The sequence below is a fragment of the Elgaria multicarinata genome, chromosome 2, assembly GCF_023053635.1.
Source record: "Elgaria multicarinata webbii isolate HBS135686 ecotype San Diego chromosome 2, rElgMul1.1.pri, whole genome shotgun sequence".
NCBI lineage: Eukaryota > Metazoa > Chordata > Lepidosauria > Squamata > Anguidae > Elgaria > Elgaria multicarinata.
The window spans coordinates 140,713,970-140,726,753 of NC_086172.1; the positions used below are offsets into that span (position 1 = coordinate 140,713,970).

The 12,784-nt window shown below is 38.7% G+C and overlaps 1 protein-coding gene across 9 annotated transcripts in view; it reads right to left on the reverse strand.

The window, feature by feature from the left end:
• Positions 1-12,784, reverse strand: part of HECTD1 (HECT domain E3 ubiquitin protein ligase 1) — a 79,808-nt gene that overhangs the window by 55,486 nt on the left and 11,538 nt on the right. For 6 of the 9 annotated variants that reach the window (XM_063117777.1, XM_063117782.1, XM_063117773.1 and 3 more), the window contains exons 2-9: positions 11,862-12,132; positions 7,752-7,986; positions 5,008-5,235; positions 4,339-4,620; positions 3,508-3,796; positions 3,011-3,087; positions 2,828-2,926; positions 1,750-1,864 (exon numbers count right to left, since the gene is read on the reverse strand). In XM_063117777.1, the coding sequence (XP_062973847.1) occupies positions 1,750-1,864; positions 2,828-2,926; positions 3,011-3,087; positions 3,508-3,796; positions 4,339-4,620; positions 5,008-5,235; positions 7,752-7,986; positions 11,862-12,001 (1,465 nt within the window). In that variant the 5' untranslated portion in view covers positions 12,002-12,132. The remainder of the gene's footprint in view (positions 1-1,749; positions 1,865-2,827; positions 2,927-3,010; positions 3,088-3,507; positions 3,797-4,338; positions 4,621-5,007; positions 5,236-7,751; positions 7,987-11,861; positions 12,133-12,784) is intronic. The other 3 variants (XM_063117774.1, XM_063117781.1, XM_063117776.1) reach the window with 1 other exon arrangement.

The following is a 12,784-nucleotide window of genomic DNA, read 5'->3' on the forward strand; positions in this document are numbered from 1 at the left end:
TTTGTTTTAAAAGATCTCTATTAAGGTTTCTTTTAAAACAGCAGAGATTACCTTTCAGACAAAATACAAAATATTTGCATTTACCTCAAAAATGAAGATTCTTTATCAGTTTCAGATATTCAGATATCCAAGCCCTCTATCTATCCTATAGCCTGGCAGCAAGAAACAGGCTGGGCAGGAGGAGTATAGAGGCAATTTCACCTCCCATTTCCCTTTAAAAATAAACAATTCAGCTAGATGGGTCTCTGAGCCCATTTAGCTGACCTAACTTGTTGTGGACAGGGACTGAGAGGCCTGTAGGATCCTGGTATCTCCTCTCTCCAACTCGCCCACCAGACGACCCCTTTTTTTTGCCTCTTTGGGGTTTCCTGAAATCACTTTTCCAATCTCAGAAGGACATTCGCCACAGTGCTTTCTACAGCAGCTACAAGGAGGAGAGGGGAACAACCTGACCTCTACTTACTCTAGAGGGGGTATCTGACGTATCCTATGGTCCCTGGGATGGATCTACATATTGGATTTTTCAGAAATTTCTCACAACCATGAGTAGCAGTATTAAGAGATTTTAGTACTTTTCTTCTTGCTGAAATATTACTGTCACTGAACTCCACTGCACAGTTCATATACAGCAATGTATTTGACAATTTAAAGTGCTGGTCCCTATTTTCATACAATTTGGAACCCGGTTAATTGAGGGAGCATTTTTCTCTCACATCAACCTACAGATACCAAAAAGATACACTTCAGAGATACTTCTCCATGTGCCCCTGCCACTTGAAGTGAGTGGAGCGGCTAGGGAAAAGAAGGCGTCTTTGGTTGCGGTGCCTCACATACGGAACTTTGACTCTGGGAAGAATCATCTGCAACATATGCTAAAAATACCAGGAACGTCCCTTTTTAATTTCCCCAGGCTTTTAGCCTCTGATTAAAAAGAAAATCTGTGAAACCCGTATCTTTTTCACTGCCTTATTGTTTTAATAATTATTGTAAACCATTTTAAAGTTTTGAATTGAAAGACAATATAGAAATTGTTTACGTAAATAAAATAAGCCTGATAGTTTTCTTTGAACAATAATTTTAAATGTCTGAATTTTGTATCTCTCTTACTTGTTTAACAAACATTTATTCTCTTCTTATTAAATTTATAGGCACATATAGCTACTACTTTGTTGGGTTGCTTTATGCACTTGATGAAACAGGGTTTTTAAAAAGTATCTTTAAAAGGTAGCCATCACATTTTATTTTCTTGCTCCAGAAAAAAAATCTATTTGCCTGCTTACATCACTTTTGATACCTACATATGCAGCTTCAGAAAGAGTTGGGACTGAACATTATCATGTGTAGCTGCAAACAAGCTAAATTTGGCCATTTGGGCATTCCACAGCTGCCACTTGTTTCCCATTTTTTTGAAAAAAATTGGAAGGGGAACAACCAGGGGGTGGGGTGGGGCCTCCGTGGGGATTGGCAAGGACTGTATATTGCCCACCCCTGCCTTAGACTATTACAGTTTGTTTTGAAACAGTCAAGGCAACAACAGGGGACCTGTGGCAGAACCCATTCTTTCTATTTTATTTTAATAAGAAAACTTGATTATACTGTAAAACAAACCATTAAACATTTTAGTAGTTAATGATTTTTTAAAAATTGTTATCCTAAAACAGAGACCCAATTCTTTTTTTATATATATATTTAACACTTCAATCACTGCTTTATTCTTAAGGAAACAGATTGTCAACTTTTTACACTAACCTGGAGATTGAAGAATGGCTACTACTTCACTGTGCCCTCTTTCACGAGCCTTGTCCAAAGGAGTCTTTCCATCTTCATCTCTCAAATCTGGATTGGCACCATGACGCAAGAGAGTCTAAAAGAAATTTATTACATTTCTATATCATCTAATAGCCGAAATCATGTTTTTATTACAAAAAGTACTTTAATGAAAAAGCTATTCAATACAATAATGTTACAGTTCAGGTTTCTTTAACTTCACCAGCCAAAACAGGTTAATATATCTAGTATTTCTGGACTACAAACATTAGCAGTATTCAGACAATCCCTAAACATGATTTCAGATATTATGAGTGAACTCTGTTAATATATATTCCTCCCTTTTTCTCTCACAAGGCATAATTTCTTTCTTCCTGTTTGAATAAAATCAGTTTCCTATTATGTCCAACACAGCAAACTGTGATTTCAGTGACTGCTCCAAACCAGAATCAACCCTGTTTTGAAGAGAATTGCACAAACCACAGTTTGCTTTTTCACATGTCACAGGAAACTAGCTTTGTGAGCTGTATATATAAATGTGACAGAACGGTCTACACATAGTAACATGCTACCTTGGCCCAAATAATTTAGCATTACAACTACCTTCTATGAATTAAATACAAGCTACAGTACTAGAGGCAGTAAGCCTGTTTACCCCACTTGCTGGGGAACATGGGTGGGAGGGTGCTATGGCATAGTGTCCTGCTTGTGGGTCCCTCATCAACAGCTGTTTGGCCACTGTGTGAACCGAGTGCTGGACTCGATGGACTCTTGGGCTGATCCAGCATTGCTCTTATGGTTTTATTATCTTATTTGTACATTGCAGAACAGTTGGTACTACTCATGCCAAATTCAAATGTATCTATTAACAGTATTAAGGCGTCACCTTCACACCCCTTCTTCCTCACTAAACATGGTTTGCTAGAGTGGGACAGAATTTTTTTTTTAAAAAAAACAACACCTTACTTATTTTGGTTGATCGCACCTAGGTTAATTTGTTTATATTTTTTATTATAAAAGACAAAATATAGAGCAGATGATTAATATTTTTAAAAATGACCTTTGCTACTTGAGGTCTTCCAAAACACGCTGCATAATGTAAGGATGATGATCTTTGACCTCTATTAACATCTGCACCTCGTTCACAGAGGAATTCAACCTGTTTACAGAGGAACAATTCATTTTTATTTGTACATTTTCCTTTACGCAGAAAAACAAATACATTATTCTTTTTCTTGCTTACCATTTCCTGAGTTCCAAAAGCTGAGGCCCAATTTAAGAGAGTTTGTCCTACATCATCCATAAAATTTACTTCAAAAGCTGGAAAGAAAAAAAATGCTATTCTGAATTTGCAATGCAATTACAACAGATATAATAAAAACAAAAGATACGTCCCAGCATTCCACCATGTAGATAAAACAAACCACTAAAATCTTTTTCAACTAAGACATAAGGTCATTTCATACAGAGTCTGGATTGTCAAATGGTTTAGGGGAAATGCAGAGAAACAAATGTTGAAGGTTGAATCCAATGCTATCATTCCACTGATGGAATGCTTCTGTTAGCAGAACCAGGACCAGGGAAAATCCCTACCCATACCCCCAAAACCTGCTCCAAGGGCTGGGTGGCAAGGAGTGTTGCAGTGGGGGAAAAGAGATGGAGAAAGTACGCTAGAGTGTCATTGAAGTGACAAAGAAAGCAATTAAAAGTTACTATGTCAAACGAAGATCTTCTGCCTACCTCCTGTGTCAATAGCATCTATTAGGGCATCAGTATCTTTGCTGCGGATGCAATCTATCAGCTGCCGATGGGAACGCTCCCCGGTACTATCCAGTCTACGCAATCCTGGGATTCTGCCTGTTGATCCAGCGCTAGACTTTGGCAAGGCTTTCCGTCCTTCAAACAGTAGCACCAAAAGAAGATCTACCAAACGCATGGTATCAAGTACACATCTTTCATCACCCTGCAATGCACTTTCTATAGAATCTGGAAGCTCAGATCTTAGGAGATCCTGGAAATAATTAAAAGTCTGAACAATAAAAATATACAGGACTTTAGAAAATCCAATGAGAAAGGGATTACATCTCCATACGTTAAACAAATCTAAGTAAATGGCAAATGTACTGTAATCGTAATAGCTAATATACTAAGTATTTTAAAATATGAAATTACAAGGTTTATAGCACCAATTTTTTTTTTAAAAAAATCTATTATTTAGAAGATAGAATACAGAAATATAAAATGTGGCCATACAACACAAGCCACAAAGTACAGGCTTAAAAATTAGGATTTTATAGTATTCTAAGAAATTCTTACATGTCCAATGAGAAAGGACATTAAAAGCTGGATTTTAAACAATAATATTTTAAGGATTTTAAAAAGTGAAATTATAAGACAGTTTATCGCACCAATTTTTTTTTTAAAAAAAATATTACTATTGTTTTTACTGTTATTATTATTTAGAACATAGAAAAATAAGTGAACGTAGAATGTGGCCATATAAGACATGCTACAAAATTACACGTTAATGTTAAATATTAATTAGTGAACAATATTCAAATAGATTCTTACATGTGTTACTACTGGAGAACCTCTGCAGAGTGTTGATAACAGGCTTACAATAGTTGACACCTGATTACTCAATTTAGAGTCTGCAGTTGCAGATGGTGCCCCTGTGCTGCTCCGTCCAGGCTTGCATGCTGAAGATGGTCCTGAAGCTGTGCCACCTGCTGCAGCCATTCGAGATAAGAGCTCCTCAGTTAGTCCATGCTTGGCTAGAGGTGCTGGGTCAACTCCACGACGTGTAAATCGATCAGCTAGGGAAGCAAAACACCGCAGTGCACCATCTGAAACCTAGGGGAAACAAATATACTTAAAACAAAGTATCCAGACCAACATCTGCTAGGCAACCATTTTAAAAGAAATCATCTACACAACCATTTAGGACAGCTAACCAAGAATACAGAATTTCAGGCAAATCCTTCTCTTCAATACTTCACCACAGAAAACCCTAGTGTGTTAACACTGCCAACATTTCTTCATACCAAAAATATTCAAAGCAAGTATTTTGTGATACTTTTGCTTAATTTTTTTAAATCCTAATAATATAAATGTTCACTTACAGTAGCTTAACACTGGAAATTCGAAATAAGGCGCTCCACTGTATTGTTACAGAAATGTCAAGATACATACAAATATGTCAACTATAGTTATATGCTACAGTGATTCTGAATTATTTACCTGATGGTCTTCATGCTTTAACAGACTTGAGAGGGATTCAACACATATCTCTAAAGAGGAGTCCTGAGGTTCCATTTTCCCACAGAGTCTGGATACTACAGCCATAGCAGAATGTAAAGTATCTTTATGAACCAGGTGCCCACTGTCACGAATAAATGTCAACACACAGTTCAAACCCCCAGCTTCAAACACAGCCCCTGATTCGCGGGTACAGATGAGTTCCAATACCTAGAATGAAAGTGGAATTATAACAAAACAAAAAATATGTTCTTTGCTCCAGTCGCCCAATGTCTTTTTTATTTAAAAATATTATCCAATCAATTTTACATATACTTTTGGTCATACGAAATCCTGCTGGGTTGTCTAATAGCACAGCAGGACACAAAATTACATACATGCCTGTGCACAGAACAGATGGAAGATAACTGACAATAAAGCTAAATAGGAGCTATTATACTAAAGAAATTACAATTAAATAAGATAAAATAACAGGATAAAAAAAGCTTTTATGAACACTATATTCTAAAAACACCTTTAGTAGACAGACCATCCAAGACAATGGATGCATTTGGATGACACTTTAGTCCACGGAGTGTAAATAGTCCACTCCATGGATAGCTATTTCCAGGGCGTCTTTGAGAGTCACGGAAGTGCTGCTCCATGCAGTGCACTATTTCCACTCCATGGCTGTGAAGAGGAGCGGAGGAGGAAGGAGAGATGTAAAGCACAGAGACACAGCGCACCTGTTGTTGAGCTGCGGCCGCAACGGCAGAAGAATCCAACCTCCTATCAACCTCTGCGGCTCATCTTTCACAGTGGCTGTCGCAGGAGAAAGAAGCCCCGGCGGAGCCATCTCTCCTCTTGACAAGAGGTGGGACTCCTCTGCTGCCGCAGCCGTTGCTCGACTATGGGCGTGCTGTGCCTCCTCTGTGATGGGAAGCAACGTGCCAGGCGTGGAGGGACAGGTGATGGGGACGTTGCTTGGTGCTGTGGCGGCAGCCCGGAGAAACATGTGCCATCCCTGCCACAGAAGCAAGGGGCTTCAGAACCGTCTCCTTGTGGTCAGGGCATGCGACCCAGCCTCCAGCGAAGGTTGCATCACCACCAAGTGATGTCATCCCTCACAGGGGTTCACATGGCTCAGTTCCAACGCATCCTTCCCCATCAGGACCATAGCAACAGGGAAGTCTCCCTGCTCTCTGCCTCAAAACTAGATGGGGATGAGAGGCACTGCCAAGACAAATGATGCCCTCTCAGTAGAGAAGTTCTCTTCGTGCCGATGCGTCCTTCGCTCTCATCTCCACAGCAAACGTGACAGGGCAGCTGCAACAACAGCGCCCACTGCCATTGCTATGGAAAAGACAGCGATGGAAGGGCGCGCAAGATCTGAGCTGCTGCTGCGATGAGCAGCATGGATTCCTCCACACTGCATCCTGTCCCTATTCATGATAACAGAAGGGCAATCCTTTGCTGAGGCAGACGGATGCTTGTGCGTCCGATTCCCCTGCATCCCTCCTGCCTCAGCAAAGGATTGCCCTTCTGTTCTCATGAATGGGAATGGGACATGAAAGAATCCGTGCTGCTCGTCACAGCAGCAGCTCGGATCCTTACACACATCCCCATATTGGTGGATGGGTTTCTCCCACAGCACGATCAGGACTCCCCCAGTGCTTACTGGCATGGGATTATTTCCACTGCCGATGGAGCCCAGCTGGGCTAGAGCGGCCAGGGTTTCTGTCACTCTTGCCTCACAACTGTTGGCAGAGGAAATAGTCAACGGAGCCTGCCAAACGACACAATAACCAACAATTGTGCATAAAACAACTCTGCAAACCACTGGTTATCTCCGGTGGTTATGTGACCAATTTGTGAGTACATTTTAGAACTACTGTGAAATCTAGTTAGATTAACACAAGCAATTTATTTCTGGAAATCAATGAATGCATGCTTAAGGTAACTGGAGAAGACGTACGAGATTTAACATATCTTATTCACACCCAGTAGGCATTGCAAGTGTTTCTAAATCTGACATAGATATTTGAATCTTGAGACTAATAAGACCATCTAAATACTTGATAAATCCATCTAAGTACCAAACTGGGCATTATCCACAAAATCCATAATTATGATGTATCTCTATTGCTGTTTTTTAAATAGCAGTTGTGGATGCCTGATTGGATTGAGACCACTGAACAGGGCAGGTGGGGTGAGTGTGTGTGTAACATTTGTGCCCCTGCATGCCATTTTTAAAATTAACCCTTCCCCCATGGGTGCTATTTGCCCTTTAAGGTAAAACATACAGGAACTGGAGAATGTGACCCAGTTCTCATGTAACAATGATTCCTGGGCTGTTGATTGAAAGCAGAAGCAACAAATATTAAGGAGGTAATGCTGTTGCTTACTCCTGCTCAGCTATGACAACTCTGGTTACGTGCGAACTGGTCCATTTGCGTGGGGGTGTAAAGACATCTTTCTTCATCTCTATAGCTATTAACGCTTAAAGAAATACAGGTGATTCAATTCATGGATCTCGTATATCATGTCTAACTAGGCCCTATGTCCTGACCTAAACAATTTCAAGTAATCAACTGCAGATGCTCAAAAGCATGATGTACACGATGTACAGATGCATGTATCCTGTATTTTAAAACTAAATCCTGGTCTTTTAAGTATACCATCACTGTAGCATAAATTATCTTAACGAAACTTCTGTTTTGTAACAAAGAAAAATACATACAACATACCTTTACACACTGCTCAGCCAAGTCTCTGCTAGTTCTGTTGTTAAGTTCAACTACTACTAAACGATTACAAAGTGCTTTGATAGCACCATCTACTCCCACAATCCGTCGGGTGCATTCTGCTGATACGTCCAAATAATAAGTTATGGCACGAGCTGTTACTTCCAATACATTGTCAGGAGCACTTTCATCAAGAAAAATTTTGCACAGTGCTGGCAAAAACGTACGAGGGGGGCATCTGCAACAAGACAACGATTAATCATTAGCATATTCATTTTCCATGGTACATTATTTCTCATATCTACATGTCCCTAGATTAACATCTAGACAAAGTGAGTGGATTACAAACTGCATTCCAGGGATTACAGATACTGTTCTGTCCTCCCCCATTCCAAACCAAAATAAAATGCTCCTGAGAGTTGGAGGACCCTCTGGAATACAATGGTATGTGCAACAGGGGACTGAAGGAGAAAGAGGGAATAGCTGGAAATGAATTGGGGTGTGGGGAATATGAGTCTTGCAGGAACAGCTTTGCATCCAGCTAATATTGGTGAATAGAAACAAAATTCTAGTTCTCAGCATTCCTTCCTAGATTGGTAGAACACTGAACAGATTACCTATTGCAGTACATGAGGTTCCAACTACTTGTTTCTATTCTACATTCTATAATCAGATGGTGACTTTTTCAAATTATTTCTACCTTAATGAGCTACCTGTGGAGAGAACAACTATATTTTCTACTCAGCCTTATCCAAAACTCTTATCTTTAAAAATGGGTAGAACTTGAAAAATTATGTTAATTATATAGAGAAACGCTTTACATTTTGTTATGAAATGGAAGTTTCTTTGTGTTAGATGCATTAGAATTCAAATAGGTAGAAAAAACACCTAAATTACTAGTGCAATATTGCATGAAGGAAGATCCACCATATTTAGAATGATGAAATTAACCAGCAAAACATTTCACTGACATTGTCATTTTAAAGGTTATTTCACACAACATAGCTTTCATGGGAAGAGTGCTTGTAACCTCCTCCACAGGGAAGCTTCTCCACATAGAGATTTTCTGTGTAGGCTGGCTCACAATTTGGAGAGTCCGCACCATATTGTCATAAGCCAACACACAGAATGTTCACAAGCTGCCTGGAACCAACTGGCCTGGGAGAGCTAGTACACCTCAAATTGTTTATTGCACAGATTATGAGAAGTGGCCCGACGCCACTGAAAGTTTCATTCATAAACATTTTGAAACTGCAGAAAACAAAACATTTATTTATATGACACCATCAGTGTAAACAGCACTTTACATAGTAATGAAAGAAAAATGTATTTAAGTCAACAAACTTATATAAACCTAAAGGCCCAAAATACAAGTCCCCTCCCCTGAGGAACTTACAATCAAAATTTAGACCAGGGAGGAAGGAAGGCAAGGGCACAATTTAAAAGTTAGATTCATCTGAATGCTGAGCAACAGCAGCACTCTCTACCTATCATTTCCAATATTTGAAAATAAAATTTATTTCTGCTAACAACTGAACTATTTGGCAACTCCTGCTTAGTCAAGACACAGATCCGCTTTCAGCAAATAAGACTCTACTAAGTTAAGTTTGTTAAAAGGAAGTGATTTGAAAAGCCAATCTTAAATACTTTGGAGCAGTATTTTGCAGATCTTAAAAGGAAAAGTGGAATTTCTTATGTTAGTTTCCACTTTGCAGAGACGCATATTCATATTTGTACTGCTTATTGATGTTATTTATTTGACATTATTTATTTATTCCACATCTGTCAGAAGGAGGCAGTCAAGACAACTTACAACATACACACTAAAAACATACTATTAATAAAAAAAAATGCCATAAAATACAGAAGCAGCAATAAAAAAGTAAAAATGGAGCAAAGACTAAGTCGGATAAGGAAATACTACATGGCAGATAAACTAAAAACTTTCGGGGGGGGGAACATGCGGCAGCAGAACTGTTCTGGAACATAAAAAGCAGCACTCATCTAAAGACATGAAGCATCGGAAACTGCAGGGCTACAGTGGCTGCAGTATTGAATAACTCTGAATTAACTTTCTTGTGCATTTAGGGTGACCATATGAAAAGGAGGACAGGGCTCCTGTATCTTTAACAGTATTGTAGAAAAAGGAATTTCAGCAGATGTCAATTAAAGAAGGTGAAATTCCCTCTTCATCACAACAGTTAAAGCTACACTAGCTATAGTAGAGTGGCCAGATACAAAAGAGGGCAGGGCCTAGTGGCCAGATACAAAAGAGGGCAGGGCTTCTGCAGCTTTAACTGTTGTGATGAAGAGTGAATTTCACCCTCTTCAATTGACACCTGCTGAAATTCCCTTTTCTACATTACTGTTAAAGATACAGGAGCCCTGTCCTCCTTTTCATATGGTCACCCTAGCAAAATAGGTAGCAGTAGTCCAGGTCATGATATGGCCCACAAGATAAACATGGTATTAAAATATTAGGTCCAGGTCTTCTGAACTTCTCAAGTTAATGACTCCCAGGGTTTAGAGTGCTCCTATTTTGCCTAAGATCATAGTAGCTTTGGTGGGCAGAGAATTTTCTACAAACAGGAAAAGAGAGTTAAATAACCCTTTTGCCTTTTGAAAGCATACCAACTACTGACCTGGTTTATACATAACACTAAACCATGGTTTATTTAACACATGGGTTGTTGAATTCTGGGTTGTCATTGTGTGCAAACCCAGCTGCACATTATACAAGGATACTCTAATTAAATTTGACCATATTTTGTAAAATTATCATGGCTGAAATCAGTTATATTAACATACAAACAGCATTTTAAACTCTCATGTATTATTATTCTTGTACAAATCTATGACTAATAATCAGGCTCCCTGAATCACTGCCACTGAAAGGTGACTAATGTCAACTACTATTAACAGGTCAGAATGACTAAAATGAATATCATTTTTTGTCTGTAAGATGCTTTCCATGGGTAAGCAGTTTTACAGACAAATCTATAAACCAAAATATTTGGATTTAAACAAATTTAATTCCATAAATCCAGAATGCACAATCTATAATGTACATGTTGCTATTTCTCCCTTAAGGTTTGTAGTTTCTTAGGCTCTCCGTCATAGTAATATACTGTTAATAGCAAATATGTTTTGCTTCCCTTGACTTTATGTAAAACATGGTGCTGGAACTAATACAGACATAAATGCTCTACTTTGTAAAGAGCAGGTAAGGCATTCATATTGCAATTTCTCCTTAAAGTTGTTGGTTTCTTAGTGTCTCTGCTTACAGCAAAGAGTTTACTTACTCTTGGCAGATGCATTTCATTAAAACTGGGAAGCTTTGCTAACTCATAATAAAATCCAGTTTACTGCTCAGAACAAAAACTTTTAAAGCAATATTTTTCTCATAAAAAACAGTTCTTACTAGATCTTGGGGAAAAAAATCCCCATTAGTCTCAAAGACTGAAGAGATCGATTAAATCTTCACAGTTTCCTTTTAATGTATCAACAGTTAAAAAACTTGAACAGGAATGCACACAATTTAAAGATCTTAAAAAATTAAAGACGATTCAATTTTTCTGTCTAGTATATAAACATGTTTTAAAACTTAGGATATAGAAACTCTCTACCTATTATTTCCAATATTAGCAAATAAAGTGATCTGAAAAGCCAATCTTAAATACTTTGGAGCAGTATTTTGCAGATCTTGAAAAGAAAAGCAGATTTTTTTAACAGACTTGCCTAGTTTTTGCTCCTTTAATTCCCCACCCCCCAACTGATCTATTTGAAGGGCAGTGAAAGCTGTAATGTAAGTCCTTTTGTTATACCAGAGGATTTGAGTGCATGCTAAAGCAGCATGCACCTAAGGAAATCATTCCAGCTGCCTCCAGTAGAATCACTACTGACCCCTGCTACCTCAGAGTACAATCAGAATGAATTACAGCTGCTCTTTTTGACCCCTTCTATGGATCACCACTGGTGTCAATGGATTGCAAGCAGTGATCTCAGTGTAACGATAACTGACCATAGGTCATGTTCTGGTTATGGATTCATGGTGTTCCCAAACCGGTCAGTATACACATCTGCATAAAATTAACAAAATGAAAGTTTACTTACGTTTCAAAGCATCGATCCACATTGTCTGACATCAAAAGCAGCATACATAACTGCTCAAGCGCAATAAGTTGCATGTCTCTTTCATCTCCTTGGCCCATCTGCAGCCACTCGAGCAATGTGTCTGGGTCCACATCTGCCATGATTTTAAAGGGTAGCCTTTTCTTAAATTAAAAAGTAACCAATTTTTTTTGAAATATAAAATCCAGTCAGAATAACTTGAACACAATAAGTCTTCCAGTCAAATAAGATCCCAGGTTTTTGCAATCTTCACCTGAAAAGAAATAGCAATTCATCAGGAAGTGGGTAGTTAATTAATCTATTCATTCTTCCCAGCTTTATCAGAAAATACTTTATATATTTATTATTAATGCATTGTATACTTGGCACTAAATAACTGTCAAAAAGTAGAATAAATCTTGCAGCCTAGATATATTCTACAAATTAGAATTGAACATATCCATCTGACAGCTCTCTGTTGATGGAAGGCATCCACCAGTAGCAAGAGGAGCGGGGCAATTTTCAGAATCCCCCCAACTTTTCACAGCACCTTCTACGTTGTTCCAAAAGATCCCCCAACTCTCCAGTGCGGATTTGGAGGGGGCAGAAAGAAGTTGCCAAAACCCACCCCCTTCCCCATGCTGCTGGCATATATATGCCTTCTATCAGCAGAAGGACACTAACTGGATACCACCCAAAGTATTTGTTGACCTAGCAAAATATTTGATTTGATTTTGCTTCTGCTGGTCATAGGGAAGGGGAAAAACTTGAGCATATGAAGTGCTGTCCATAACCAACAGAATTTCTACTGAGTCCTGCTCTTGACTTTGAAATTTCAACCCCATAAAACTAGAAACTGCATTAAAATATCCCTCTTGCTATTAAATATTTTGCCCCCAATAGCAAGAGGGGGGGGGGACTGCAGG